At 35.4% G+C, this 26,992-nt stretch overlaps 8 protein-coding genes and 2 pseudogenes across 8 annotated transcripts; 9 read left to right on the forward strand and 1 right to left on the reverse strand.

Moving 5' to 3' along the window:
• Window positions 1–158: 158 nt before the first annotated feature.
• Window positions 159–1,142, reverse strand: LOC113171105 (olfactory receptor 1-like). Its single transcript, XM_026373483.1, has one exon. The coding sequence runs from the start codon at window positions 1,140–1,142 to the stop codon at window positions 159–161; it is 984 nt and encodes a 327-aa protein (XP_026229268.1).
• A 1,063-nt stretch (window positions 1,143–2,205) lies between these two features.
• Window positions 2,206–3,189, forward strand: LOC113171107 (olfactory receptor 1361-like). Its single transcript, XM_026373485.1, has one exon. It carries the CDS (start codon window positions 2,206–2,208, stop codon window positions 3,187–3,189), a length of 984 nt encoding a protein of 327 aa, XP_026229270.1.
• Window positions 3,190–5,337: 2,148 nt separating this feature from the next.
• On the forward strand, window positions 5,338–6,349 carry LOC113171108 (annotated as a pseudogene).
• A 1,084-nt stretch (window positions 6,350–7,433) lies between these two features.
• On the forward strand, window positions 7,434–8,417 carry LOC113171116 (olfactory receptor 1-like). The gene has a single exon (XM_026373497.1). The coding sequence runs from the start codon at window positions 7,434–7,436 to the stop codon at window positions 8,415–8,417; it is 984 nt and encodes a 327-aa protein (XP_026229282.1).
• Window positions 8,418–10,214: 1,797 nt separating this feature from the next.
• Window positions 10,215–11,198, forward strand: LOC113171122 (olfactory receptor 1-like). The gene has a single exon (XM_026373505.1). The coding sequence runs from the start codon at window positions 10,215–10,217 to the stop codon at window positions 11,196–11,198; it is 984 nt and encodes a 327-aa protein (XP_026229290.1).
• An 820-nt stretch (window positions 11,199–12,018) lies between these two features.
• LOC113171125 (olfactory receptor 1-like) lies at window positions 12,019–12,993 on the forward strand. Its single transcript, XM_026373507.1, has one exon. The coding sequence runs from the start codon at window positions 12,019–12,021 to the stop codon at window positions 12,991–12,993; it is 975 nt and encodes a 324-aa protein (XP_026229292.1).
• A 1,229-nt stretch (window positions 12,994–14,222) lies between these two features.
• Window positions 14,223–15,230, forward strand: LOC113171126 (olfactory receptor 3-like). Its single transcript, XM_026373509.1, has one exon. It carries the CDS (start codon window positions 14,223–14,225, stop codon window positions 15,228–15,230), a length of 1,008 nt encoding a protein of 335 aa, XP_026229294.1.
• A 2,176-nt stretch (window positions 15,231–17,406) lies between these two features.
• LOC113171127 lies at window positions 17,407–19,361 on the forward strand (annotated as a pseudogene).
• A 1,724-nt stretch (window positions 19,362–21,085) lies between these two features.
• On the forward strand, window positions 21,086–22,093 carry LOC113171130 (olfactory receptor 51F2-like). The gene has a single exon (XM_026373511.1). It carries the CDS (start codon window positions 21,086–21,088, stop codon window positions 22,091–22,093), a length of 1,008 nt encoding a protein of 335 aa, XP_026229296.1.
• Window positions 22,094–24,137: 2,044 nt separating this feature from the next.
• Window positions 24,138–25,257, forward strand: LOC113171133 (olfactory receptor 1M1-like). Its single transcript, XM_026373516.1, has 2 exons — window positions 24,138–24,142; window positions 24,222–25,257. The coding sequence occupies exons 1-2, from the start codon at window positions 24,138–24,140 to the stop codon at window positions 25,255–25,257; spliced, it is 1,041 nt and encodes a 346-aa protein (XP_026229301.1).
• Window positions 25,258–26,992: the final 1,735 nt, after the last annotated feature.

Here is a 26,992-nt window from a genome sequence, read left to right on the forward strand (position 1 = left end):
ACTAAACTTAACTCAAGAGATTGTTAGTTGTTAGTTGATTATAGAGGTTTTAAATTTTTTATATTTTATGTAAAAAAATTATTTTACAATTTTACAAAGTGACAAAACTACTGTACACAAGAGTGCTATAAGAGACAGTGTAAAACAAGAGCAAATATTCACATTATGATTTCCTTTTTAATTGTTACTTTGGATTTTCCACTGATTTTTAATAACCTTTTTACAGATTCTTTTATTTCTTGTGTCTGAAGAACATAAATAATCGGATTCAACATGGGAGGAATGAAAGAAGTCAGAGACAGATTAATAATTCTGGCATTTGGATGTAATTTTTCCATCAAGGTAAATGTGATTAAGAGAGGAATGAAATAGATTGTTACTAGTAAGAGATGGCCTATGCAGGTTTTAAAGGCCCTGAGTCCTTCTTTAATTGTGGCCACTTTAGCCAATGTGAAGCCAATATAAAGATAACTCAACAGGATAAAAACAAGTGGAAGCCAAAACATTAGAACTGGGTACAAACAGCTGAGAACATAGTTGGGAAAATTGTCATTACAGGCCAGTCGGTATATTTGACCATAATCACAGAAATAACTATTAATAACCACAGTTTCACAGAAGGAAAGCCTTGTAATAAGACCGACTGTAATTAGATTTGCAATGATAACAAAGGCCCAGAAAGAGGCAATCAAATATAACATTAACCTGTGGGTGACTTTTGTGTGATAGTGCAGTGGAAAGATGATGGCCACAAGTCTGTCATAGGCAAGTGCAACCAGATTAAATGACTGCATTGAAAGACAGATGTAGCAGAAAAAAAGAAATGTCAAGCAGTCGCTGTAGGGGATGGAGGGGTGGTTAAACAGAAAGATATCGATAACTTTGGGCACCAAAGCAGAGCTTCCAAAAAGGTCCTCAAATGCTAAGTTAAAAACCGCTACATACTTTGGAGTTCTCAGGTTATGATCCAAGTATATTACTGCCATCACAATGGTGTTTCCCAGCACTGCAATGATGTAAACAAAAAAGAGAAACACGTAGTAGTACTTGATATTAGGTATACCAATAAATCCACTTATTATGAAATATGAAGGATGAACAAAAGTGATATTTTTCCCAAGAGCTGAGTTGAATAATGACATAGTTGAGTCCAGAGCAGTGATTTAAGCAGAACAGTGTTCTTTTCTGAGTTTCAGCACAGTGTTGTCTTAGGTAGACAGAGGTGAGGGTTTACCTTTACCTTCTCTGAGAGAGTTGTCTACCAAGAGAAGCAGCCCTCCTCTGTATTTCTGTCTTATAAGATCAATGTCTGCTCCCCAGAGTTGCAGATGGCCGCCCACCCTGAGCCTCGTTCTGCTAGAGGTTTCTTTGTCTAAAGGGAGTTTTTCCTCTCCACTGTCGACTAGTTATGCTTAAGTGAGATTGTTGGGTTTTCTATATAATTCTGGCACTATACAATTAAAACTGAATTAAAATTTTTTATTTTACTTTTCAGCTGCACTCACAATCTAACATTATACCTTTATCAGAGAATAATTGGCAGGTGAAACTGCTAAGACGTATTCCCATGCTATGATTTGCTGAGAATTCATTTTTATCCCAAAAGGTGTGAGACTTAAAGTCTCTGTGCTTTGTAAAACCGAAATGGCCTAACATTACCACAAGAGCACAACCACTATACACAAGAATCTCACAGTAAAACATCTTGGGGCTCTGCAACCTAACAAAATCTTTTATCGTGTCTTAATCATTGCTTGGGAAATACATTCTAACAATTTCCTGGTCATTGTCCTTGTCTAACAGGCTCATTATTATAGGGATTTTACGTTATATGTGTATTTATGTAAAAACAAGTATTATAGTAATGGATCTGTACAGAAAACAACTTGAAAAGATATGCACCATAATACCATACCAGATATAAAAGTGTGATGTAGATGCTTTATAGATTTGTGATGTGCAGATTATGTGATTGTAGCTACAGTAGTAAGATGACTTATCTCATGCTTAGTGGCTCATACACAAGACTCTGGGGAGCAGACATTGATCTTATAAGTCAGAAATACAGAGGAGGGCTGCTTCTCTTGGTAGACACCTCTCTCAGAGAAGTTAAAGCCTGACAGATCTCTGTCTCACCTCTGTCTACATAAGACAACACTCAGAAGAGGAAACTGCTCTGCTTAAATCACTGCTCTGGACTCAACTATGTCATTATTCAACTCAGCTCTTGGGAAAAATATCACTTTTGTTCATCCTGCATATTTCATAATAAGTGGATTTATTGGTATTCCTAATATCAAGTATTACTATGTCTTTCTCTTGTTTGCTTACGTCATTGCAGTGCTGGGAAACACCATTGTGATGGCGGTAATATGCTTGGATCATAACCTGAGAACTCCAAAGTATGTAGCGGTTTTTAACTTAGCATTTGTGGATCTGTTTGGTAGCTCTGCTTTGGTGCCCAAAGTTATCGATATCTTTCTGTTTAACCACACCTCCATCCCCTACAGCGAGTGCTTGACATTTCTTTTTTTCTGCTACACCTCTCTTTCAATGCAGTCATTTAATCTGCTTGCACTTGCCTATGACAGACTTGTGGCCATCATCTTTCCACTGCACTATCAAGTGAAAATTACCCACAGGTTCATGTTTTCTATGATTGTCTCCTTCTGGGTTGTTGCTATCATTGCTGTTCTAACTGCAGTCGGTCTTATTACAAGACTTTCCTTCTGTGAATCTGTTGTTATTAATAGTTATTTCTGTGATCATGGTCAAATATACCGACTGGCCTGTAATGACAATTATCCTAATTATGTTCTCAGCTGTTTGTACCCAGTTCTAATTTTTTGGCTTCCGCTTATATTTATCCTGTTGAGTTATCTGTATATTGGCTGCACGTTGGCTAAAGTGGCCACAATTAAGGAAGGACTCAGGGCCTTTAAAACTTGTATAGGTCATCTCTTACTAGTAGCAATCTATTTCATTCCTCTCTTGATCACATTTACTTTGATGGAAAAAATACATCCAGATGCCAGAATCATAAACCTTTCTCTGACCTCTGTCATTCCTCCCATGTTGAATCCGATTATTTATGTTCTACAAACAGAAGAAATAAAAGAATCTGTGAAGAGATTGTTAAAAATCAGACGGAAACACAAAATAACAATTAAAAAGTTACCTATAATGTGATCGTTTGTTCAGGTTAGACTTTGTAACTTATTCATAATCAAGTAACTGATTATATAAAAGTCTCACAAAATACACAAAGAAGATATTTTGAGGAATAGAGGAATAACAATGGAAAAGGCGCTGTGTGTTATATTTAGTGGAAAAGTGTTCCACAAATGGAAATACCTTATTGCAAATGCTTTCTGGCCAGGGGATAATTTTGGGGAGATCAATGTTCTGTCTTAATCTGAGTTAATCTGTCCCCAACATTTCTATGTGATGCAAATGTGTTAAGTAGGGAGGTGCAAAACCAAATAATCTTTTCTTAGCAAAGGAGACCATATTTGGGGAATATATTATAAAGTTTATGGTATGTTATTCAGAAGCTTGTTTGTATACATATTGTACTGGCTTTACTATTATATCAGCTGGTGCTGCTATTTTCTTGTTTATTAATCTTATGATCAATTTTTAAATACAAGCTATTAGTTATGTTTTGATTAGTCAATAAATTGTTTGGTTGGAATCTGTGAAGAGGTTGTTAAAAATCAGATGGAAATCCAAAATAACAATAATAATGTGACTGTGGGTTTATGTTAATCAATGTCTCTTTTAGCGCTTTATGTACAGTAAGTTTGACCATGTGAATTATTAAATTATTATGGTGTTATTTCACACAAAAGTATAAAAATATTTCAAAACAATACTTGTTTGTTGTTTACATGGTGTCATAGATTTACTGTATTTTACTGTTACTGTAGCCATCAGCCATCTGCTGTGCAAGATACATCCAGCTATATGAATTGTGGTGATTGTTCACTTTTTAAGATAGAAAATACAGGATATTATTGCTATTAGTGCTTCTTTCCACAATGTTTTCATCAACACATAATTTTTTAGACACTGATATTGCCACTTTCCAACAAAAGAGTCTAAAAAGATGATCTGCACATTTTAGGAATCCCATCTAAAACAACAGTAATAAAAAATGAAATAATGTTTCTCTTTTGAAACAATAGTAAGACTGAAATATGTTCAAGAGTAAGGACAGCCTTTGTTGTGAGACAATGTGGGACATTTGACACCTTTACAGTTATAAGTGTTTTATTGCTGTAACAAACTGAATGACACTGTATGTTGTTGCTGTATGTACTGTCACAGGTATGTACTGAGTCTTCTTGGTTTTGCTATGTTAACAAACAACCAACTGTATAAATTAAAGCATTACAACGTTAAATAGTGGTATAAACCCACTGACTACAGTGTGACAAAGTTCAGCTTTTAGGCAGCTTTAGACTGGCACTTTTTCTCCTTAGACCTTAATGTGTTATTAGTTGTACAGTATGTGCTGCAACTGACCCATTGGGGGTTTTGAGGATGGCCTGATTTGAGTCTGTGCGATAGACAGCAGACTCGCAATCTAACTGTGAGTAATAATTATTTCAGGCGGCTAGCCAGTTGTTGAGATTTACTCTTGAAATTTTGTTTAAAAGACCAAATTGTTCATCTGTCATGTCATGTAAAGACAAAAATCCACCTTCAATGTTTTATTCTGCCCGACAAAATAATAACTAATTTAAAATGTCCAGATATTTATGGTGTGTGAAAATGAACTGGATCAACACTTTTTAAGTGCCGCAACAAAAATTATTTTTTACATTAATAATAAAAATTAAAAAAGTCTGTTTAAATAAAAACACATATCAGGGAACTGAGTAGTGGTACTCCAGTGCAGGAGCAGAGAGCTAGATTTTGAATTTATCTCATGCTGTTATCTGATATTAGACTTTGTTGCAAAGTATGCTTGATAATGGTAATGCATATAATCTATGTTTATTTCTTTATTTCTTTCTCAGCGGGTAAACTTAAATGCCCAGTAACTAATAATTCACACATTTTCTAAGAAATGAAATGAAAATTAGAAACTATGAGACAGTGGCACACTGAAGTACAGTAGATCAGTAACCAATTCACAGTCATGTGACACAGTCAGCTGGAATTCTTTTTTACAATGAGTGGGATACAATATAAATGAAATGTCTCTCACATCACACCTCACTGTAGGGAACTGCATACTTAGTACAGTCTGATGTTTGGTTGCAATAGTTTCCAGTGGTGTTAGCCTTATTATATATTGTATTATTTATAAATCTAGGGACACTGATATTTATGATGGGCCAAGAAGAAAGAACTTCTACCATAAGTAATACTACATTTGTTCGCCCTGCAACATTTTATATTAGTGGTTTTTCTAACATCCCTTATGATAAATATTACTATGTTTTCCTGTTTTTTGTCTATATCATGACTGTTCTTGGGAATGGTCTCCTTCTCTCAGTGATTTATCTGGTCAAGTCTCTTCATACTTCTAAATACATGATTGTTTTCAGCCTGGCTTTGACAGATTTGTGTGGGAGCACTGCTCTCATCCCCAAAGTCTTGGACACCTTTTTGTTTGACAGGAAATACATTGTCTATGAAGCTTGTTTAAGTTATATGTTCTTTGTTTGGTTCTTTGCAAGTGTGCAGTCATGGACACTTGTCACTATGTCTTATGACAGGTTCATTGCAATTTGCTTCCCCTTTAAGGTACCATAGAGTTGTGACAAAACCAGCTATAGCCGCAATGCTGCTGTTGACATGGGTTGTTTCATTGAGTCTCTTTGCACTTGCTGCTGGGCTACTTGATCGCCTCTCCTTCTGTGGATCTTTAGTGATACAAAGCTTTTTCTGTGATCATGGACCAATATATCGTCTGGCCTGTAATGACACAACTTTGAATTACATAATTGCATATGTTGGCTTAATCACAGTCATCTTTTGTCCTCTTATATTGATAGTATTGACATATGTTTGCATTGCCATAGCACTGAGCAGGATTGCATCAGGAGTGGAACGACTCAAAGCATTGAAAACTTGTACTTCTCACTTGATTCTTGTGGCTCTTTTCTTCTTGCCACCTGTGGGCACCAACTTAGCTGTAATGACCTCTTACATCCATCCTAATGCCAGGATCTTCAACTCTACATTGACACACACTGTACCAGCTCTACTCAATCCTATCATATATTCTCTAAAGACAGAAGAAGTGCTGATCTCTATCAGGAAACTTTTCAAAAACAACAGGCTTTGCAACCAAACATCATCCAAAAAGCTGATATTATTATGCCTTCTGCATTGACACACTAAAAGGTGTAAAAATATCACAAATTAATAAGGTTTGGGACATTGTAATTTGGGGTATGTGACACATTTACAGTAGAGATGTTTGTGCCGAGTCAAAAACTGAAGAATGGTCATTAAAAAAACTCAAAATGTTATCAGTTACTGTAGTTGCATTTTAAATTATAAAATTAAGTAAGTAAAGTAATATGTTTGTATAAACACCTGTTTCAGGACCTGAATGATTAACAGTTTAGAATAATTTAGCAACAGACTATAAAGAAGTTTGTAGAAGAGTTTTTGAGCTGATAAAAATGTGATTGATCTCCAAAATTTTACTGGGTAAATAACTGGTAGCTTATGAATTTATTCTTAAATGAAACTGAATTTTTGTGATTTGCACAACTATCTGGGAGCAATAAGACTGTTAATTAAATCACAAAATGAACACTTAGTTTGCATTTTTGATATTTGAATATCCATTCCTCTATATTTACCAAATGTTGTGGCCAACTATCTGATTACAGGGACTTCATTATATGAAGTAGCTCTCAAAGCCAGTTATAGTCATAATTCAGTCTGGCGATCAAAATTTTATGTTTAAAACAGTATAAATGAACATGTGACATAAATTAACATTTTTATGTCTGACATTCGAAGATTTTTTTTAATCATCCTGTATAACATAACAGACTCCCTTTAGAGAAAGAAACCTCTAGCAGAACCAGGCTCAGGGTGGGCGGCCATCTGCCTTGACCGGTTGGGGTGAGTGGAAGAAGGAGAGAGTAAATAACAGCAGACAACAAAAAACAACAACAAGCAGCAAAATGTGGTTGATGAATTATCTCCTGCTGAGTGGCTCACACACACACACACACACACACACACACACACACACACACACACACACACACACACACACACACACACACACACACACACACAACTCTGGGGAGCAGACATTGATCTTATAAGACAGAAATATAGAGGAGGGCTGCTTCTCTTGGAGAAGTTAAGCCTCACCTCTGTCTACATAAGACAACACTGTGCTGACACTCAGAAGAGGAAACTGTTCTGCTTAAATCACTGCTCTGGACTCAACTATGTCATTATTCAACTCAGCTCTTGGGAAAAACATCACTTTTGTTCATCCTGCATATTTCTTGATAAGTGGATTAACTGGTATTCCTGATATCAAGTATTACTACGTGTTTCTCTTTTTTGTTTACGTCATTGCAGTGCTGGGAAACACCATTGTGATGGCAGTAATATGCTTGGATCATAACCTGAGAACTCCAAAATATGTAGCAGTTTTTAACTTAGCATTTGTGGATCTGTTTGGTAGCTCTGCTTTGGTGCCCAAAGTTATCGATATCTTTCTGTTTAACCACACCTCCATCCCCTACAGCGAGTGTTTGACATTTCTTTTTTTCTGCTACATCTGTCTTTCAATGCAGTCATTTAATCTGGTTGCACTTGCCTATGACAGACTTGTGGCCATCATCTTTCCACTGCACTATCACATGAAAGTTACCCACAGGTTCATGTTATATTTGATTGCCTCTTTCTGGGCCTTTGTTATCATTGCAAATCTAATTACAGTCGGTCTTATTACAAGGCTTTCCATCTGTGAATCTGTGGTTATTAATAGTTATTTCTGTGATCATGGTCAAATATACCGACTGGCCTGTAATGACAATTTTCCCAACTATGTTCTCAGCTGTTTGTACCCAGTTCTAATGTTTTGGCTTCCACTTGTTTTTATCCTGTTGAGTTATCTTTATATTGGCTTCACATTGGCTAAAGTGGCCACAATTAAAGAAGGACTCAGGGCCTTTAAAACCTGCATAGGCCATCTCTTACTAGTAGCAATCTATTTCATTCCTCTCTTGATCACATTTACTTTGATGGAAAAAATACATCCAAATGCCAGAATTATTAATCTGTCTTTGACTTCTGTCATTCCTCCCATGTTGAATCCGATTATTTATGTTCTTCAGACACAAGAAATAAAAGAATCTTTAAAAAGGTTATTAAAAATCAGTGGAAAATCCAAAGTAACAATTAAAAAGGAAATCGTAATGTGAATATTTGCTCATGTTTTACACTCTCTCTTGTAGCAGGTTGTGTACAATAGTCTTGTCACTTTGTAGAATTGTAGAATCATTTTTTGACATAAAATACAAATTTGTGTGAAGTAAAGACAGGAAAGCAATAAAATATAATTCTCACATTATTATAATTTTACCATTTTTTTTCTTTGTGCTAGCTGTTATTAAAAACACTGATGCTGTCTAAAGAGATGTAAAATAAAAATAAAAATCTTAACACGAGAATTTCTTGTAAAGATATAAAATTGGAAGCAAACTTTGGAAGTTAAACCTTAAAAATGGTTTGTGTTCATTAGATTAGTAGCCAACAAATTTCTGTGTTTTAACTATTTCTCCTTTTACCTTAATTAAGCATGTATGCAAAAGTTTACTTTCTGTTCACTTTTACCATAATGCAAAACCATAATGTAAACAAGCTGAAGTTTGTATTTCTAAAATCAGCTGAACATGAATGACAACCATGTTGTTTTCTATGTTCTCAGACCTGTTCACCTCTTGGGACAATGAGTTGTGCACAAATGTTCTCATGGGGATTCAAGTGAGTAGGTGTGTTTGAGCACTGCTTATGGTGCCAGCAGCTTTGCAATGCTTTCTGGTTTGATAAATGATTTATCATCATAAATGATCACAAGTGAACTTTTTAAATTTTAGTATGCTCTTCAAATGTGGCACTAATTGTCACTTGACTTTGAAGATTTTAAGTCTGCATTTGTTCACTACGAGAAATTAATTAAAATAAAGCAATAAAATTAAATATAAGTAGACCTCCTTGCCCATTTTTCAGATGCTCTAAAGCCAAAATGATGTAACTGAAACAAACAACAACTGAGGCAATAATATCAAAATATACACTCTTGAGGAGGCAGGTGGGTCAAAGTCAAGGGATTACTTTTATGAATGTAAATACAGAGACTTCAAAGTAGAGTTCAAACCACTGGAAGCTCTCAAGGCCAGGAAGGCCAGATTTTACTTTGCCAGAAAACAAAACTATAAATGGTGTTCTGGGATACGATTCTTTGCACTGATGTACCAAAATAAAGGATGAATTATGGAGGAACAAAGGAACAACTAAGGACCTGAGGCATACTACTTCTTCTATGAAACATGGTGGAGGCAGCATCCTGATGATATTTTCATTTAGAAATTAAAAAACAAACATTACATTTGTTTGTTTCTTTGTTACTATGTTTCTTTGTCCGATTACCTTTGAGCCTCTAAAATTGGAGTGTGTATAACACTGGCTATAATTACTTCTTCCCTTTAAATTAAAGTTTTAAGGACAATCTGATCATTTAATTTCAAATTTATAGTATGTACAGCTACAAATGACAAATAATGTGTCACTCTCCAAATACTGTGCAGTCACTGCCAACTGGCAGATTATTATTTATTGTTTTTACTCTCTTTAGGACTTTAAAATAAACATTTACATAATGAAATACCATGCCAGATAGAAGAACACAGCGATATTGTACAGATGCTCTGGAGACTTGCTTAGAACATTACATGATTGCAGTCACTAAGGTGTCTCATGGTGAGTGGTTTACAGAAATTAGACTCTAGGGAAAATACATTGACCTTACTTGACAGAAATGGAAAAGAGGACTGCCTGTCTTCGTAGCTACCTCTCAAAAAAAGTTAAAGCTTCACAGAGCTCTGTGGCCAGAAATCAGAAGAGGTGCACACTTCATCTACATAAGACAGCACAGTGCTGACGCTCAAAAGAGGACACGCCACTACTAATACATAAATCACTGTGCTGTGGAGTCAACTATGTCATTATTCAACTCAGCTCTTGAGAAAAACATCACCTTTGTTCAGCCTGCGTATTTCATAATAAGTGGATTAAATGGTATTCCTAATATCAGGTATTACTATGTGTTTCTCTTGTTTGCCTATATAATTTCAGTGCTGGGAAACACCATTGTGATGGCAGTAATATGCTTGGATCGTAACCTGAGAACTCCCAAGTATGTAGCAGTTTTTAACTTAGCATTTGTGGATCTGTTTGGTAGCTCTGCATTAGTGCCCAAAGCCATCGACATCTTTCTGTTTAACCACCCCTCCATCCCCTACAGCGAGTGCTTGACATTTCTTTTTTTCTGCTACACCTGTCTTTCAATGCAGTCATTTAATCTTGTTGCTCTTGCTTATGATAGACTTGTAGCCATCATCTTTCCACTGCACTATAAAGTAAAAGTTACCCACAGGTTTATGTTTTCTTTGATTGTCTCTTTCTGGGTTTTTGTTATCCTTGGTAATTTCATTGCAGTCGGTCTTATTACAAGACTTTCCTTCTGTGAATCTGTGGTTATTAATAGTTATTTCTGTGATCATGGTCAAATATACCGACTGGCCTGTAATGACAATACACCCAGCTCAATCATTGGTCTTATGTTCCCAGTAGTCAATTTTTGGCTTCCACTGGTTTTTATCCTGTTAAGTTACTTATGTATTGGCTGCACGTTGGCTAAAGTGGCCACAATTCAACAAGGACTCAGGGCCTTTAAAACCTGTATAGGTCATCTTTCATTAGTAGCAATCTATTTTATCCCACTGTTAATGATATTTACGTTAAAGGAAAAAATTGATCCGGATGTCAGAATCATAAACCTTTCTCTGACCTCTGTCATTCCCCCCATGTTGAATCCAATTATTTATGTTCTGCAGACACAAGAAATAAAAGAATCTGTGAAGAAATTGTTAAAAATCAGATGGAAATCCAAAAAAACAATTAGAAAGAAAATCATAATGTGACTGTAGGTTTGTTAAACAATGTCTCTTTTAGCACTCTGTGTACAGTAAGTTTGACAATGTAAATTATAAAATTATTCTTTGTTATTTTACACAAAATATAAAATATTTTAAAACAATACTTCATTGTTGTTGACATGGTACTGTAGTCATCAGTGATCTGCTGTGCAAGATACATTCAGCTGTATGAATTGTTGTGATTGTCCACCTTTTAAGATAGAAAAGTTTTAAATTATTATATTTAAAAATAATAATCACAAAGACTGACACATTAAAACAAATATCTTAATACTGTACATGTTACAAAGTGTTACAGTAAACAGTCCATACTGAAAATACAGGATATTAGTGCTATTAGTGCTTCTTTCCACAAAAATGTTTTTTTGTCGACACATAATTGTTTAAACACTGATATTGCCACTTTTCAATAAAAGAGGATCAAAAGCACATTTTAGGAATCCCTCCTAAAACAACAGTAAGATTGAAAATATGTGTGAGAGGAAACCTACAGCTAAACTACAAAATAATATATATGCACAGTATGTAGTAATTTGTGTTTGTGTTTAATTAAGTAGTGACAAAATTAAAAGTTTAGAAAAAGTAAAAAATTTATTATACTGTAGGCATAATTAAAGTATACAGTATAATTATCTGTGTCATCACCCTGAGATGTGCATGGTTGCTGTCCCAGAATGAAAGGGATACATTATAAATGATAGGTCTCTCCCACTATCACCACTTGATAATGAGGAGAGTTTGATTACATTTGCCACCAGTTAGCTCCATCACCCTTAAATATATGATTTAGCTTTATAGATTCATAATGGGCACTGCAGACAGAACGTCTTCTACATTTAATGCCACATTTGTTCGCCCTGCACAGTTCTATATCAGTGGGTTTTCCAATATCCCTCATATCAAGTATTATTATGTATTCCTCTGCTTTGTTTATATCATGACTGTTCTCGGGAATGGACTTCTCCTCTCAGTGATTTACCTGGTCAAGACTCTTCATACTCCTAAATACATGGTTGTTTTCAGCCTGGCTTTGACAGATTTGTGTGGGAGCACTGCTCTCATCCCCAAAGTCTTGGACACCTTTTTATTTGACAGGAGATACATTGTCTATGAAGCTTGTTTAAGTTATATGTTCTTTGTTTATTTCTTTGGAGGTATGCAGTCGTTGACACTTGTCATTATGGCTTATGACAGGTTTGTAGCTATTTGCTTCCCTTTGAGATACCATAGAATTGTGACTAAACCAGCTATAGCTGCCCTACTGCTGTTTGTTTGGGTTTTGGTATTAATTGTAGCAGCCTGCACTATTGGGCTTATTGATCGCCTCTCCTTCTGTGGATCTCTGGTAATACAAAGCTTTTTCTGTGATCATGGACCAATATATCGTCTGGCTTGTAATGATGCATCTTTAAATTATATAATGGGAATTATTGTTGTTGTTATAGCCACAGTTATTCCTCTAGTATTGATTGCGCTGACATATGTTTGCATTGCCATGTCACTGAGCAGGATTGCATCAGGAGTAGAACGACTCAAAGCACTGAAAACTTGTACTTCTCACTTGATTCTTGTGGCTATTTTCTTCCTACCATTCCTAGGCACCAACATTGCTGCACTGACCTCCTACATCCATCCTAATGCCAGGATCATCAACTCTACATTATCACACACCATACCAGCTCTGCTCAATCCTATTATATATTCTTTAAAGACAGAAGAAGTGCTGAACCCTATCAGAAAACTTTTCAAAAACAATAGCTGTATCAACCTAGCCATTTAAAAAAAATTCATCAATATAACAGCTGTCCTGACAAATTAAGACGTGTTGAAATACTATAAATGTGTTTTGTGTGTTTTAAACCTTTACTGATTTTTTTTTAATGTGTGGAAGCTTTATTTATGTATAAAAATTCACAGAAAGTAGCCCTGCACTACTTGTTTTTTGTAAAATTAATTAAGGAATGGAAATTTCATAAACCACATGTAAACCACACAAGTATGAAAGCAATAGTTCTTCAAAGAAAATACTTGTGACCTTCTTGTGAGTTTTTGCAACACTGTTTCTACACTTTAGGTTTCTCCTTTGAAACAATAGTAAGACTGAAAATATGTTTAACAGTAAAGACAACTTTTGTTGTGAGACAATATGGGACATTTGACACCTTTACACTACAGTTACAAATGTTTTAGTGCAGTAACAGATTAAACGGCACTGTATGTTGAACCGGTGTTTTTAAAAGTTCCAAATTAGTTAAGTTCACACAGGTATGTACTGAGTTCAGACAAAAGTGTTCACCTTCCCTCTTCTTCTTGGTTTTGCTATGTTAACAAACAACCAACTGTATAAATTAAAGCATTACAATGTTAAATAGTGGTATAAACCCACTGACTACAGCGAGACAAAGTTTAGCTTTAGGCAGTGCAGTAGGATATCGACCGGCAGATTTTCTCCTTAGAGCTTACTGTGTTATTAGTTGTATGTGCTTCATCCGAGCTATTGGGGATTCTGAGGATGGCCTGATTTGAGTCTGTGTGATAAACAACACTCAGAATTTAACTGAAAGTAGACAGTGAGATTTGCTGTTAAAATTTTGTTAAAAGACCGAATTGTTCGTCGGTCATGTCTTGTAAATGTAACACAAGCATTGCAAAATTCCACCTTCAAGGTTATTTATTTGGCCCCACAAAATAATAGGCTTTATAAAATAGATAGATATAGATATTTATGTTGTTTTTGGATTGACTGGAAATTAACTAGACCAAAACTTTTTAAGTGGCAGAATTAAAAAAACAGTACAGTAACCAATTCACAGTCATGTGACACAGTCAGCTGCAATTCTTTTTTACAACGAGTGGGATACAATATAAATAAAATGTCTCTCACATCACACCTCACTGTAGGGAACTGCATACTTAGTACAGTCTGATGTTTGGTTGCAATAGTTTCCAGTGGTGTTAGCCTTATTATATATTGTATTATTTATAAATCTATGGACACTGATATTTATGATGGGCCAAGAAGAAAGAACTTATACGATAAGTAATACTACATTTGTTCGCCCTGCAACATTTTATATTAGTGGTTTTTCTAACATCCCTTATGATAAATATTACTATGTTTTCCTGTTTTTTGTCTATATCATGACTGTTCTTGGGAATGGTCTCCTTCTCTCAGTGATTTACCTGGTCAAGACTCTTCATACTCCTAAATACATGATTGTTTTCAGCCTGGCTTTGACAGATTTGTGTGGGAGCACTGCTCTCATCCCCAAAGTCTTGGACACCTTTTTGTTTGACAGGAGATACATTGTCTATGAAGCTTGTTTAAGTTATATGTTCTTTGTATGGTTCTTTGCAAGCTTGCAGTCATGGACACTTGTCACTATGTCTTATGACAGATTTATAGCAATTTGCTTCCCCTTAAGGTACCATAGAGTTGTGACAAAACCAGCTATAGCTGCAATGCTGCTGTTGACATGGGTTGTTTCATTGAGTCTCTTTGCACTTGCTGCTGGGCTACTTGATCGCCTCTCCTTCTGTGGATCCTTAGTGATACAAAGCTTTTTCTGTGATCATGGACCAATATATCGTCTGGCCTGTAATGACACATCTTTGAATTACATAATTGCATATGTTGGCTTAATCACAGTCATCTTCTGTCCTCTTATATTAATACTATTGACATATGTTTGCATTGCCATAGCCCTGAGCAGGATTGCATCAGGACTGGACCGACTCAAAGCATTGAAAACTTGTACTTCTCACTTGATTCTTGTGGCTCTTTTCTTCCTACCACTTGTGGGCATCAACTTAGCTGTAATGACCTCCTACATCCATCCTAATGCCAGGATCTTCAACTCTACATTGACACACACTGTACCAGCTCTGCTCAATCCGATTATATACTCTTTAAAGACAGAAGAAGTGCTGATCTCTATCAGGAAACTTTTCAAAAATAACAGGCTTTGCAACCAAACATCATCGAAAAAGCTGTTATCATTATGCTTTCTGTATTGAAACATGAAAAAGTGTTAAAATATCACTAATTATGGAGTTTGGAACATTTTAATTTGGGGTATGTGACACATTTATTGTAAAAATGTTTGTGCCGAGTCAGAAACTGAAGAATGATCATAAAAAACTCAAAATTATATTAGTTGCTTTTTGCATTTCAAATAATAAACATTAAGTAAGTAAATCCCTAAGTTTGCATAAGGACATAAGGATTTGAATGATTAACAGATTAAAAAGTTTGTAGAAGAGTTTGTGAGCTGATAAAGATGTAATAGATCTCCAGAACTTTACTTGATAAATTAATTAACTTAAAAGACATTAAATGTTATACTGGACTGCCTGCTGCCTACACAGCATGTAATCACCCATATGAGGATGGGTTCCCTGTTGAGTCTGGTTCCTCTCAAGGTTTCTTCCTGTTGCCTTCTCAGGGAGTTTTTCCTTGCCCCCGTCGCCCTCGGCTTGCTCATCAGGGACAATCTGATTATTATGATTTTTACACATTCACTGTTCATGTACTGTTCTTTGGTTGTGTAAAGCTGCTTTGTTACTATGTCAATTGTAAATAGCGCTTTACAAATAAAATTGAATTGAATTGATAAATTTACATTATCAGGAAAAACAATTATATTTAGTTTAATATAAACCACTATACTTGTGGTATGGTATAATGGTATTCAGAGCTAAAACAAATCTGGATGAAGAAAGTCACCAGGAGAGAAGGTTATTATTTTATTAGACAACTACTAACTTTAAATGTCTGTTCACCTTCTTACAAAAACATAATTGAATACAATAAGGTAATTTACACAACTTCAATCAGTTGGGTGAGTTGAACTGGGAGAAGTAAAAGATCAAAAGTACGACTAGCAACTGCACACTGTAAGAAACACAGTTAAATACCACATACCTGCAGAAAGATACAAGAGAGAGATGAGGAGCCAGACAGAAAGACAGGTCAGGGGAGATATATGAAAAGTGGAAACCATCACATAAAACAATGCCTACTGGTCAGTGAATCTGAGAACAGACCACAGCAACAGTCTTGAACAGGATCCTGTAACCATCACCATATCAGACATCTAAGAAAGAGTCCAGTGTGAAGAACTGGACAGCACATAAAAAGGAGCTATAGCTAAAGAAGCTAACTGTACTTGATGAGTACTTGGCAGCACAAATAACCCACCTTTCAATGGAAATATACATATGCACAGTGGAAATCCAAAATAACAATTAGAAACAAAATCATAATGTGACTGTGGGTTTATGTTAAACAATGTCTCTTTTAGCCCTTTTTGTACAATAAGTTTGATCATGTAAATTATAAAATTATTAAAATAAAAAATTATTGTGTTATTTTACACAAAAGTATAAAATATTTTAAAACAATACTTGCTTTTTATTTTCGTGATATCATAGATTTACTGTATTTTACTATTACTGTAGCCATCAGCGATCTGCTGTGCAAGATACATTCAGCTATATGAACTGTTGTGATTGTCCACTTTTTAAGATAGAAAAGTTTATGTTAAAATAATTCAACACAAAGTGTTACAGTAAACAGTCCATAATGAAAATACTGGATATTAGTGCTTTTAGTGCAAGTTATTCTGACTGGAAGAAGCTTAGTGCATGAAGTTTGGAACAGAAGAAACAAACAAACGGTTGCACTGAAAAATTAAATGTGCAAAAGAAAATAAAAGATTTCATTTTCATATGTTTTTGACAAACACCTACTCTTGTCTGTTTTTTTTACCTAGAGCTACACTACTAAATAATTTGTGTTTATAATTGAATAGTTTCAAAATTTGAAGTTTAGGAAAATTAAAAAATTAATTATACTGTAAGCATAATTAAAGTATACAGTATAATTATCTGTGTCATCACCATGAGATGTGCATGTTTGCTGTTATAGAATGAAAGGGATACATTATAAATGACAGGTCTCTCCCACTATCACCACTTGATAATGAGGAGAGTTTGATGACATTTGCCACCAGTTAGCTCCATCACCCTTAAATATATGATTTAGCTTTATAGATTCATAATGGGCACTGCAGACAGAACGTCTTCTACATTTAATGCCACATTTGTTCGCCCTGCACAGTTCTATATCAGTGGGTTTTCCAATATCCCTCATATCAAGTATTATTATGTATTCCTCTGCTTTGTTTATATCATGACTGTCTTCGGGAATGGACTTCTCCTCTCAGTGATTTACCTGGTCAAGACTCTTCATACTCCTAAATACATGATTGTTTTCAGCCTGGCTTTGACAGATTTGTGTGGGAGCACATCTCTCATCCCCAAAGTCTTGGACACCTTTTTATTTGACAGGAGATACATTGTCTATGAAGCTTGTTTAAGTTATATGTTCTTTGTTTATTTCTTTGGAGGTATGCAGTCGTTGACACTTGTCATTATGGCTTATGACAGGTTTGTAGCTATTTGCTTCCCTTTGAGATACCATAGAATTGTGACTAAACCAGCTATAGCTGCCCTACTGCTGTTTGTTTGGGTTTTGGTATTAATTGTAGCAGCCTGCACTATTGGGCTTATTGATCGCCTCTCCTTCTGTGGATCTCTGGTAATACAAAGCTTTTTCTGTGATTATGGACCATTATATCGTCTGGCTTGTAATGATGCATCTTTAAATTACATAATGGGGATTATTGTTGTTGTTATAGCCACAGGCATTCCTCTAGTATTGATTGCACTGACATATGTTTCTATTGCCATGTCACTGAGCAGGATTGCATCAGGAGTAGAGCGACTCAAAGCACTGAAAACTTGTACTTCTCACTTGATTCTTGTGGCTATTTTCTTCCTACCATTCCTAGGCACCAACATTGCTGCACTGACCTCCTACATCCATCCTAATGCCAGGATCATCAACTCTACTTTATCACACACCATACCAGCTCTGCTCAATCCTATTATATACTCTTTAAAGACAGAAGAAGTGCTGAACCCTATCAGAAAACTTTTCAAAAACAATAGGTGTAAAAACATAGCCATTTAAAAAAATTCATCAATATAACAGCTGTACTGACAAATTAAAAAGTCCAAATACTACAAATGTGTTTTGGTCCTTCACTGAGATTTTCTTTGTGTTTATTTATGTAAATAATAGACAAATTGTCTGTAGTTTGCTGTTAGGTAATAAAATGAAATAAGTAAGAAATGACAACTTCATAAACCACATAAGTTCATAACCTGCCTGATTTGATTGTGAGCCTAACATCCCTTATGATAAATATTACTATGTTTTCCTGTTTTTTATCTATATCATTATAATTCTTGGAAATGGTCTCCTTCTCTCTGTGATTTACCTGGTCAAGACTCTTCATACTCCTAAATACATGATTGTTTTCAGCCTGGCTTTGACAGATTTGTGTGGGAGCACTGCTCTCATCCCCAAAGTCTTAGACACCTTTTTATTTGACAGGAAATACATTGTCTATGAAGCTTGTTTGAGTTATATATTCTTTGTATGGTTCTTTGCAAGCTTGCAGTCATGGACACTTGTCACTATGTCTTATGACAGGTTTATTGCAATTTGCTTCCCTTTAAGGTACCATAGAGTTGTGACAAAACCAGCTATAGCTGCAATGCTGCTGTTGACATGGGTTGTTTCATTGAGTCTCTTTGCACTCTTTGCACTTGATCGCCTCTCCTTCTGTGGATCCTTAGTGATAACATTTTTTTCTGTGATCATGGACCAATATATTGTCTGGCCTGTAATGACACAACTTTAATTTACATAATTGCATATGTTGTCTTAATCACAGTCATCTTCTGTCCTCTTATATCGATATTATTGACATATGTTTGCATAGCTATAGCACTGAGCAGGATTGCATCAGGAATGGAACGACTCAAAGCATTGAAAACTTGATTCTTGTGGCTCTTTTCTTCTTGCCACTTGTGGGCACCAACTTAGCTGTAAGGACCTCCTACATCCATCCCAATGCCAGAATTTTTAACTCTACATTGACACACCCCATACCAGCTCTGCTCAATCCGATTATATACACTTTAAGAACAGAAGAAGTGTTGAATTATATTAGGAAACTTTTCAAAAACCAAAGACTTTGCAACAAAACTTTATCCAAAAAGCTGATACTGCATTGACACATAAAAAAGTAATAAAAATATCTCAATTGAATAAGTTTTGGGACATTTTACTTTGGGGTATGTGACACATTTACATTAAAAATGTTTGCGCTATAGTCAAAAGCTGAAGAATGGTCATTAAAACAACTCAAAATTGTATCAATAACTGTAGTTGCATTTTAAATAATAAACATTAAGTAAGTCACTCAATACGTTTGCATGAGCACATAAGTAGAGTAAGAGTAAAAAAGTTTGTAGAATATTTTGTGAGCTGAGACATATGTTAGTTATAAATGTGGTAGTTCATGAGTTTATTCTTTACTAAGGTTGAATTTATGTAAGTATAGGCAGAATATTTAAAATCATATTAAGCTGATAAAGTTTGGGGTGATCTGCAGAACTTTCTGGGAACAATAAGACTGTTTATGATAAGTCAATGAAATCGACCACACCACTTGGTAAATATAATGTAGCTCTCAAAGCCAGTTAATCATAATTCAGTCCTGCAACACAAATTTTTATGTTAACATTTAAAACTGTGTGGATGAATATGTGAGGCACAAATTAAGATTTTTGTGTCACACATTCAAAGAAGACATAAAGGGCTAGTTATCGGTTAACATGCAGTTTAAATCATTAAAAATAAAAAATAAAAAAACTATCCAGTTGCACCACAGTTAAACCACTATAAATGTGGTGTGGCGTAATGGTGATCAGGGCTAAAACAAATCTGGAAGAAGAAAGTGACTAGGAGAAAAGGCTATAATTGTTTTGACAGCTTCCAAGTTTATTTGATCTGAGAACAGGCAACAGCAACAGGATCCAGTAACCATCACAATATCAGACATCCAAGAAGATTGTCAAGTGTAAAGAGCTGGACAGCACCAGCCTCTAACATAAAAAAGGCACTAAATCTATAGAAGCTAACTGCACTAGAATACTTGGCAGCACAAATGAACCACCTTCTAATGGAAAGTCTTGATCCTAAAGGACCAGTCCCATCCAAATATCATCTTTAACCTGCCTCTGCACAACATAAAAGCTCCTGTCAGGCATCATAGAGGCTAAAATTAGTTGGGACATTGCTTAATACATGAGCAGAAAGGCATTGGTAGAAACATTAAAAGACCAAACACCAGCAACTGATCGATAGAGCAGTCACTCTAGACAGCAAGAGCAGACAGACCAACCTATACACCATCCTTATTGACTCCAAAAGGCCTACTACTCTATGCATCACACAGAGATCCTGGAATGCCTAAAACTCTACAATAATAGGGTTCTAATGGCCTTCACCAAGAACTCAATAGGGTTGTAGAAAACAACACTACAGGCCAACTTCAAACTAATTGTCTAAATTAGGTGCGGAATCTAGAAAGAAGTTGCTCTGTTCCCATAGCCTAAACCCCATCAAGCTACGGATACCATCCACTCAATGGAGCAATCCCCACCTCCACCACCTTTTTTGTGACTAATAGCTATGATGTAAACTAAATTTGTACAACAGATCACGAGACCCACACACTAATATAAGGCCACATGACACAGCTTCCTCCATTCCTGCTGCCCTACAATAAAAGGAATACCATAGAAAATGACAGGTCTCTCACAGTACAACTTTCTTTAAGGGAACTGAACAACTGCTATTGTCTAAGGTGAGTTTGGTAACATTATAATACTACATTAATGTACTGTTATAAATTAATTTTCTCTTGTTACATCTAGGGGGGAAGAGATTCACAATGGGCTTAGAAGAGAAAACTGCAATCAAATTAAATTCTACATTTGTTCGACCTGCAATGTTCTATGTTAATGGGTTTTCCAACATCCCTCATGCTAAGTATTACTATGTTTTCATGTGCTTCATCTATATCATGACAGTTCTTGGTAATAGCTTCCTTATCACATTGATTTACCTGGTCAAGACTCTTCATACTCCTAAATACATCATCGTGTTTAACCTGGCTTTGACAGATTTGTGTGGGAGCACTGCTCTCATCCCCAAAGTCTTAGACACATTCCTGTTTGACAGGAGATACATTGTCTATGAAGCTTGTTTAAGTTATATGTTCTTTGTTTGGTTCTTTGCATTTGTGCAGTCATGGACACTTGTCACTATGGCTTATGACAGGTTCATTTCAATTTGCTTCCCTTTAAGGTACCATAATATTGTAACTAATCCGGTTGTTGCTGCCAGTTTGCTCTTTGTCTGGGTTTTTTCATTGAGTTTTTTAGCACTTCTTGTTGGGCTAATTGATCGCCTTTCTTTCTGTGGATCTTTGGTGATACAAAGCTTTTTCTGTGATCATGGACCAGTATATTATCTGGCCTGTAATGATACATCTCTAAATACCATAATTGGAATTCTTGGCTTTATTATAATCATTTGCATTCCTCTAGTAGTAATAGCACTAACATATGTTTGCATTGCCATAGCGCTGAGCAGGATTGCGTCAGGAGTAGAACGACTCAAAGCATTGAAAACTTGTACTTCTCACTTGATTCTTGTGGCTATTTTCTTCCTACCACTTATTGGCACCAACTTAGTTGTAATGACCATCTACATCCATCCTAATGCCAGGATCATCAACTCTACTTTGACACACACCATACCAGCTCTGCTCAATCCAATCATATACTCTTTAAAGACAGAAGAAGTGCTGAACTCTATCAGAAAACTTTCTAAAAACAATAGGTTCAAGAACTTAGCCTTTTACCAAAAGATGCTCTTATTATGCCTGTTGCGTTAAAAAAGCAAAACAACATTTAATTAACTTGATTTATATAGCATGAATTCACAACAGAAACTTTCTCAATGTACTTTACATGGCAAGGTTAAGAACAATGTAGAATTGTAAAGATTTTATAGATAACCTTAAATAATCTTTTAGTGTTAAATAGTACAAAATGTGCTGTAGTATATTAAAACAAAATGCACTACAGCACTTTATTATTAGTATAGTTAGTATAGTTAGTATGAGACATTAGTTTTTCGCTGTTGTAGTAACCATTCACTGATTTATCTTGCAAAATAAAATAGAATTTAAATAGAATAGAATTGATTTGAATAGAACAGAAAATGTTACACAAGCTTTTACATTTTGACGGGACACTGCATTTTTATTTATATTTAATGACATTCTCTGTTTTGTGTGTTTCAGTGATTTGAGCAGCTTATGGACTACACAGGTATTGGAACAGTGTGGCTAGTTCCTTTATTTTTTTCTGTAGACTGAAAACATGTTGGGTTTAACATCAAAAGATGAACATGAGACAAAAGATTAACATTTCAGTTTTCATTTCCAATACTTTTGCTCACATGAAAAATGGGTGGGTCCAAACCAAAGGTGCTATCTTTGAAGTTGTTTTTCTGATCCGCACGTAAACACCTGGGAATGAAAGCTGAAATGTTGATCTGAAAAAAGTGTTCTGTAGTAACACTTTCCTTTTGTCCCTTTTTTTTTACTATCACTACCTAAAGTGCTTTTCTCACTTGAACTAAACCTGATATGTGACTCTGGACACAATATTGGATGTGCAGTTTGCCAATATAAATAAATCATATCAAATAACAATTATAATATGATTACATTTGTGACAAAACATTATTGTGTTTGCAGCTTAGTTGCATAGAAACAGGGTTGAACATGCTAAACTAAGATGGTAAACCTCTTAAACGTTGCACCTGATACTCTGCCCTCCTTTAACATTAGTGTCCAGTTTCTCTATGAAAATCAAGAGCTTGAAGTTTGGGCTTTTTATTATTTGCCTCCTAATGAAAACACTTTAAAACTGTACCATACAAAAAAGTAAAAAATAAAATAAATAAATACATACATACAAATTAAAAGTTTAAAATTTTGAAAAAACTGGGGTCAACTTGATCTTCATCATAACCTTATAAACACAACATAAATGTTCTACTGCAAAACAAGTTGGTTGCCATAAATGTCACATATTTTTCATATTCTTTTTCACAGTTACCACACATGTAACAAAGATCCCAAACTAGATAAACTGGAAATCAAAAGAGAAACACCTTTTTACAACTGATAGAAAGTACATGCATAATTATGAACCTCTGATCCATGCTCATAAAATTGTGAGTGTGGTTTCCTGAACCACTCTTTCACAATTTGATCCCAATAAATGCTGGCATTGTCATGTTGTAATATGCTCGTGTTATCAGGGAAGAAAAAAAATCCATTGATGGAATAACCTGGTCATTCAGTATATTCAGGTAGTCAGCTGACCTCATTCTTTTGGCAGATAATGTTGATAAACCTAGAACTGACCAACAACAATCTTCTTAGATTATTTTTGAGGCTTAATTTATGCCATTAATTTGACCCTTCTGGAAAAGATTACCATCTTTTCCTCAACCACAGGATGTGACTTCGGACATGGTTGTTTTAGAAATGAGAAGCTACTCACTGCATCATTTAGCGTTTAATGACTTGTTGCCACTGAAAAATAACAATCAGCAATTATATGATGGGAGGCTATTATCTATTTGCTTAGATAAATCTAGGTAGTGAGTAGGGTGGGCAATGTATTTGGTTTAATAGAACAGTGTCTACATTAGTGTTTTTGTTTCTACAGACTTTAAGCTTAATAAATATTATTTCAGTGAGAGATGAAATAAAAAAACAAACAAACTTGGATCTAAAGCTCAACAAACCCACCAAGGACCACGTCACAGAGCTTCCTGCATTTCTGCTGCCCCAGAATGAAAGAGACACAATATAAATAACAGGTCTCTCAGTACAACATGCTTTAGGGAACTGAACACTTATGAGGTGAGTTGTAACAACATATGAAATCACTCAGCTTTTGTTGGATTATTTTTCTGTGATATTTTCTCCTTTTACATTTTAGGAAACAGAGAGTTCTAATAGGCTCTGAAAGCAAAGTTGCTGCCATGTTGAATGTTACATTTGTTCGTCCTGCAATGTTCTATATTAATGGGTTTTCCAACATCCCTCATGCTAAGTATTACTATATTTTCTTGTGCTTCATATATATCACAACTGTTGTTGGGAATAGTTTTCTAATCACAGTGATTTACCTGGTCAAGACTCTTCATACTCCTAAATACATGATTGTTTTCAGCCTGGCTTTGACAGATTTGTGTGGGAGCACTGCTCTCATCCCCAAAGTCTTGGACACCTTTTTGTTTGACAGGAGGTACATTGTCTATGAAGCTTGTTTAAGTTATTTGTTCTTTGTTTGGTCTTTTGCATTGGTGCAGTCATGGACACTTGTTACTATGTCTTATGACAGATTTATAGCAATTTGCCTCCCTTTGAGGTACCATAATATCATAACTAAATCCGCTGTTGGTGCCATTCTGTTCTTTGTGTGGGTTTTTTCATTGAGTTTTTTAGCAATTGTTGTTTGGCAAATCAATCGCCTCTCCTTCTGTGGATCTGTGGTGATACAAAGCTTTTTCTGTGATCATGGACCACTATATCGCCTGGCCTGTAATGACACTACTATAAATAGCATACTTGTAAATGTTGCTATTGCTATAATCATGATTATTCCCCTAATAGTGATAGCATTGACATATGTTTGCATTGCCATAGCACTGAGCAGGATTGCATCAGGAGTAGAACGACTCAAAGCATTGAAGACTTGTACTTCTCACCTGATAGTTGTGGCTATTTTCTTCCTACCACTCGTGGGCACCAATTTAGCTGCAGTGACCTCCTACATCCATCCTAATGCCAGGATGTTTAACTCTACTATGACACACACCATACCGTCTCTGCTTAATCCAATTATATACTCTTTAAAGACAGAAGAAATGGTGAAGTCAATTAGGAAATTAAAACGGAGGTTTTACACAGAACACTGCAAAAACAAAAGGCTTAGGAACATATCCTCTTCCAACAAAATGCCCTCATTTTAACTTCTGTATTAACACATGAAAAAATTTTAAAATAGCATAAATGTGTTTAGCAACATTTTTTTTTAAGTTACAGGTACTATGGTATTAATTTGAAATTGTATCAGTTATTTAATCTGTAACTTGTCATTTACTATTTTTTGTTGCTGTAGCAGCATTTCAATGATTTCCCTATTGATAGCTAAAATAAATCAGATATATGTTATCATTGTACACAGCATATGCAACCTATGTTTTTCAACATTTTACCATAAATATGTACATGTTCAAAATGTTAACGTAATGAATCAAAATATTACAAAATTTTATATTAAACTGTTAAGAATGTGTGTTATAATTATTTTTGGTTTTATCATAACGATGTTATGGAACACTGGATTGCTATTTTGGTCAGTCCATGTCTTTGGTCTAGACTAATAAATGTATCTCTACATAATGTATAATAATATAAATATTTTTTTTTTCTAGAAGATGACATATAATGCATTACCTGACTGATCTTGTTCATCTAGCACCATCATGAGGTTATAATTTTAGTTCACGTTGTCAATGGTGCCCAAAGACTGATTCCCTTTTGTGCCCTGAGGCACCCTTGACTATATATCCACTGTTGTCATCAAATCAAAGTTGTACATTGTTCAATAGTATGATTTATAACAAAATACCTGCAAAACTAATCACAATATTTTCAGTCTTTGCTCTTCTTAGTGTTTTGGACAAATTACTAAATGTCTGGCTAACATCCTATACTGTGGTTCTAATTTACTATAGGTCAAAGCACTGTTAGTTTGACTTATAAGAATATTCATTTGTGTAAGTAGACTGTTTTAACAAAAAACATCATGTGGTGCAGGATCACTTGTACTTATTCAAATCAGGAGTGATCTGAATATAGCCAAATGAAATGTAAGTTCAGTCAGATGCCCGGTTAGTGTTGTGTGGTTTTATATCCAATGTGTGAGCTATATATCCAATCACAATGACCTTTTACAAAACATGACAATAGAGAAATCCAAATTACATTTCAGACACAAAAACATTTGAACAGTATGGAAAAGGTAGGGACTTGCTCTTGTTTCTGACAGAAACCAAGTCAGTTCTGAGTGATCAAGCTGTACTTCAGAGTATAAATGGGCTGCTTATAAATTAACTTTAACATAGCTCTTGCGCTATTATACTAACGTAGCCCACCCATACAATTATTTTTGTTGTTGTTTTAACACAGTGTCTCACACATTAAAACATGCACTCCTTTCACATGCTCAAGTGTCCTTGGGGAAGATAGTGAAGCCCAAGTTGCCCCCAGTGAGTCAGGTCAGCTGCATGGCAGCTCTGCCATCAGTGTGTGAGTGTGTATTTGCTTGTTTGTGTGAATAAGATGCAGTGTAAAAACGCTTTAAATACCAGTTAGGTAGAAAAGCGCTATAGAAGTGCATTTACCATTTACTACCATTTACTGCTGTGAACTCATTCAGGTTCCTAGGATCCACAATCTCCCAGGACATGAAGTGGTCCTCCCACATAGAAACAGTCCGCAAAAAGTCTCACCAGAGGCTGTACTTCCTGAGACTGCTCAGGAAGTTCAATCTGCCCCAGGAGCTGCTGAGCATGTTTTATACCGCCTTCATCCAGTCTGTCCTCTGCACCTCCATCACTGTGTGGTTTAGTTCAGCCACCAAGCAGGACAGGCACAGACTGCAGTCGGTGATCCGGCCAGCAGAGAAGATCATTAGGACTG

The sequence above is a fragment of the Anabas testudineus genome, chromosome 14 (assembly GCF_900324465.2).
Source record: "Anabas testudineus chromosome 14, fAnaTes1.2, whole genome shotgun sequence".
Taxonomy (NCBI): Eukaryota; Metazoa; Chordata; class Actinopteri; order Anabantiformes; family Anabantidae; genus Anabas; species Anabas testudineus.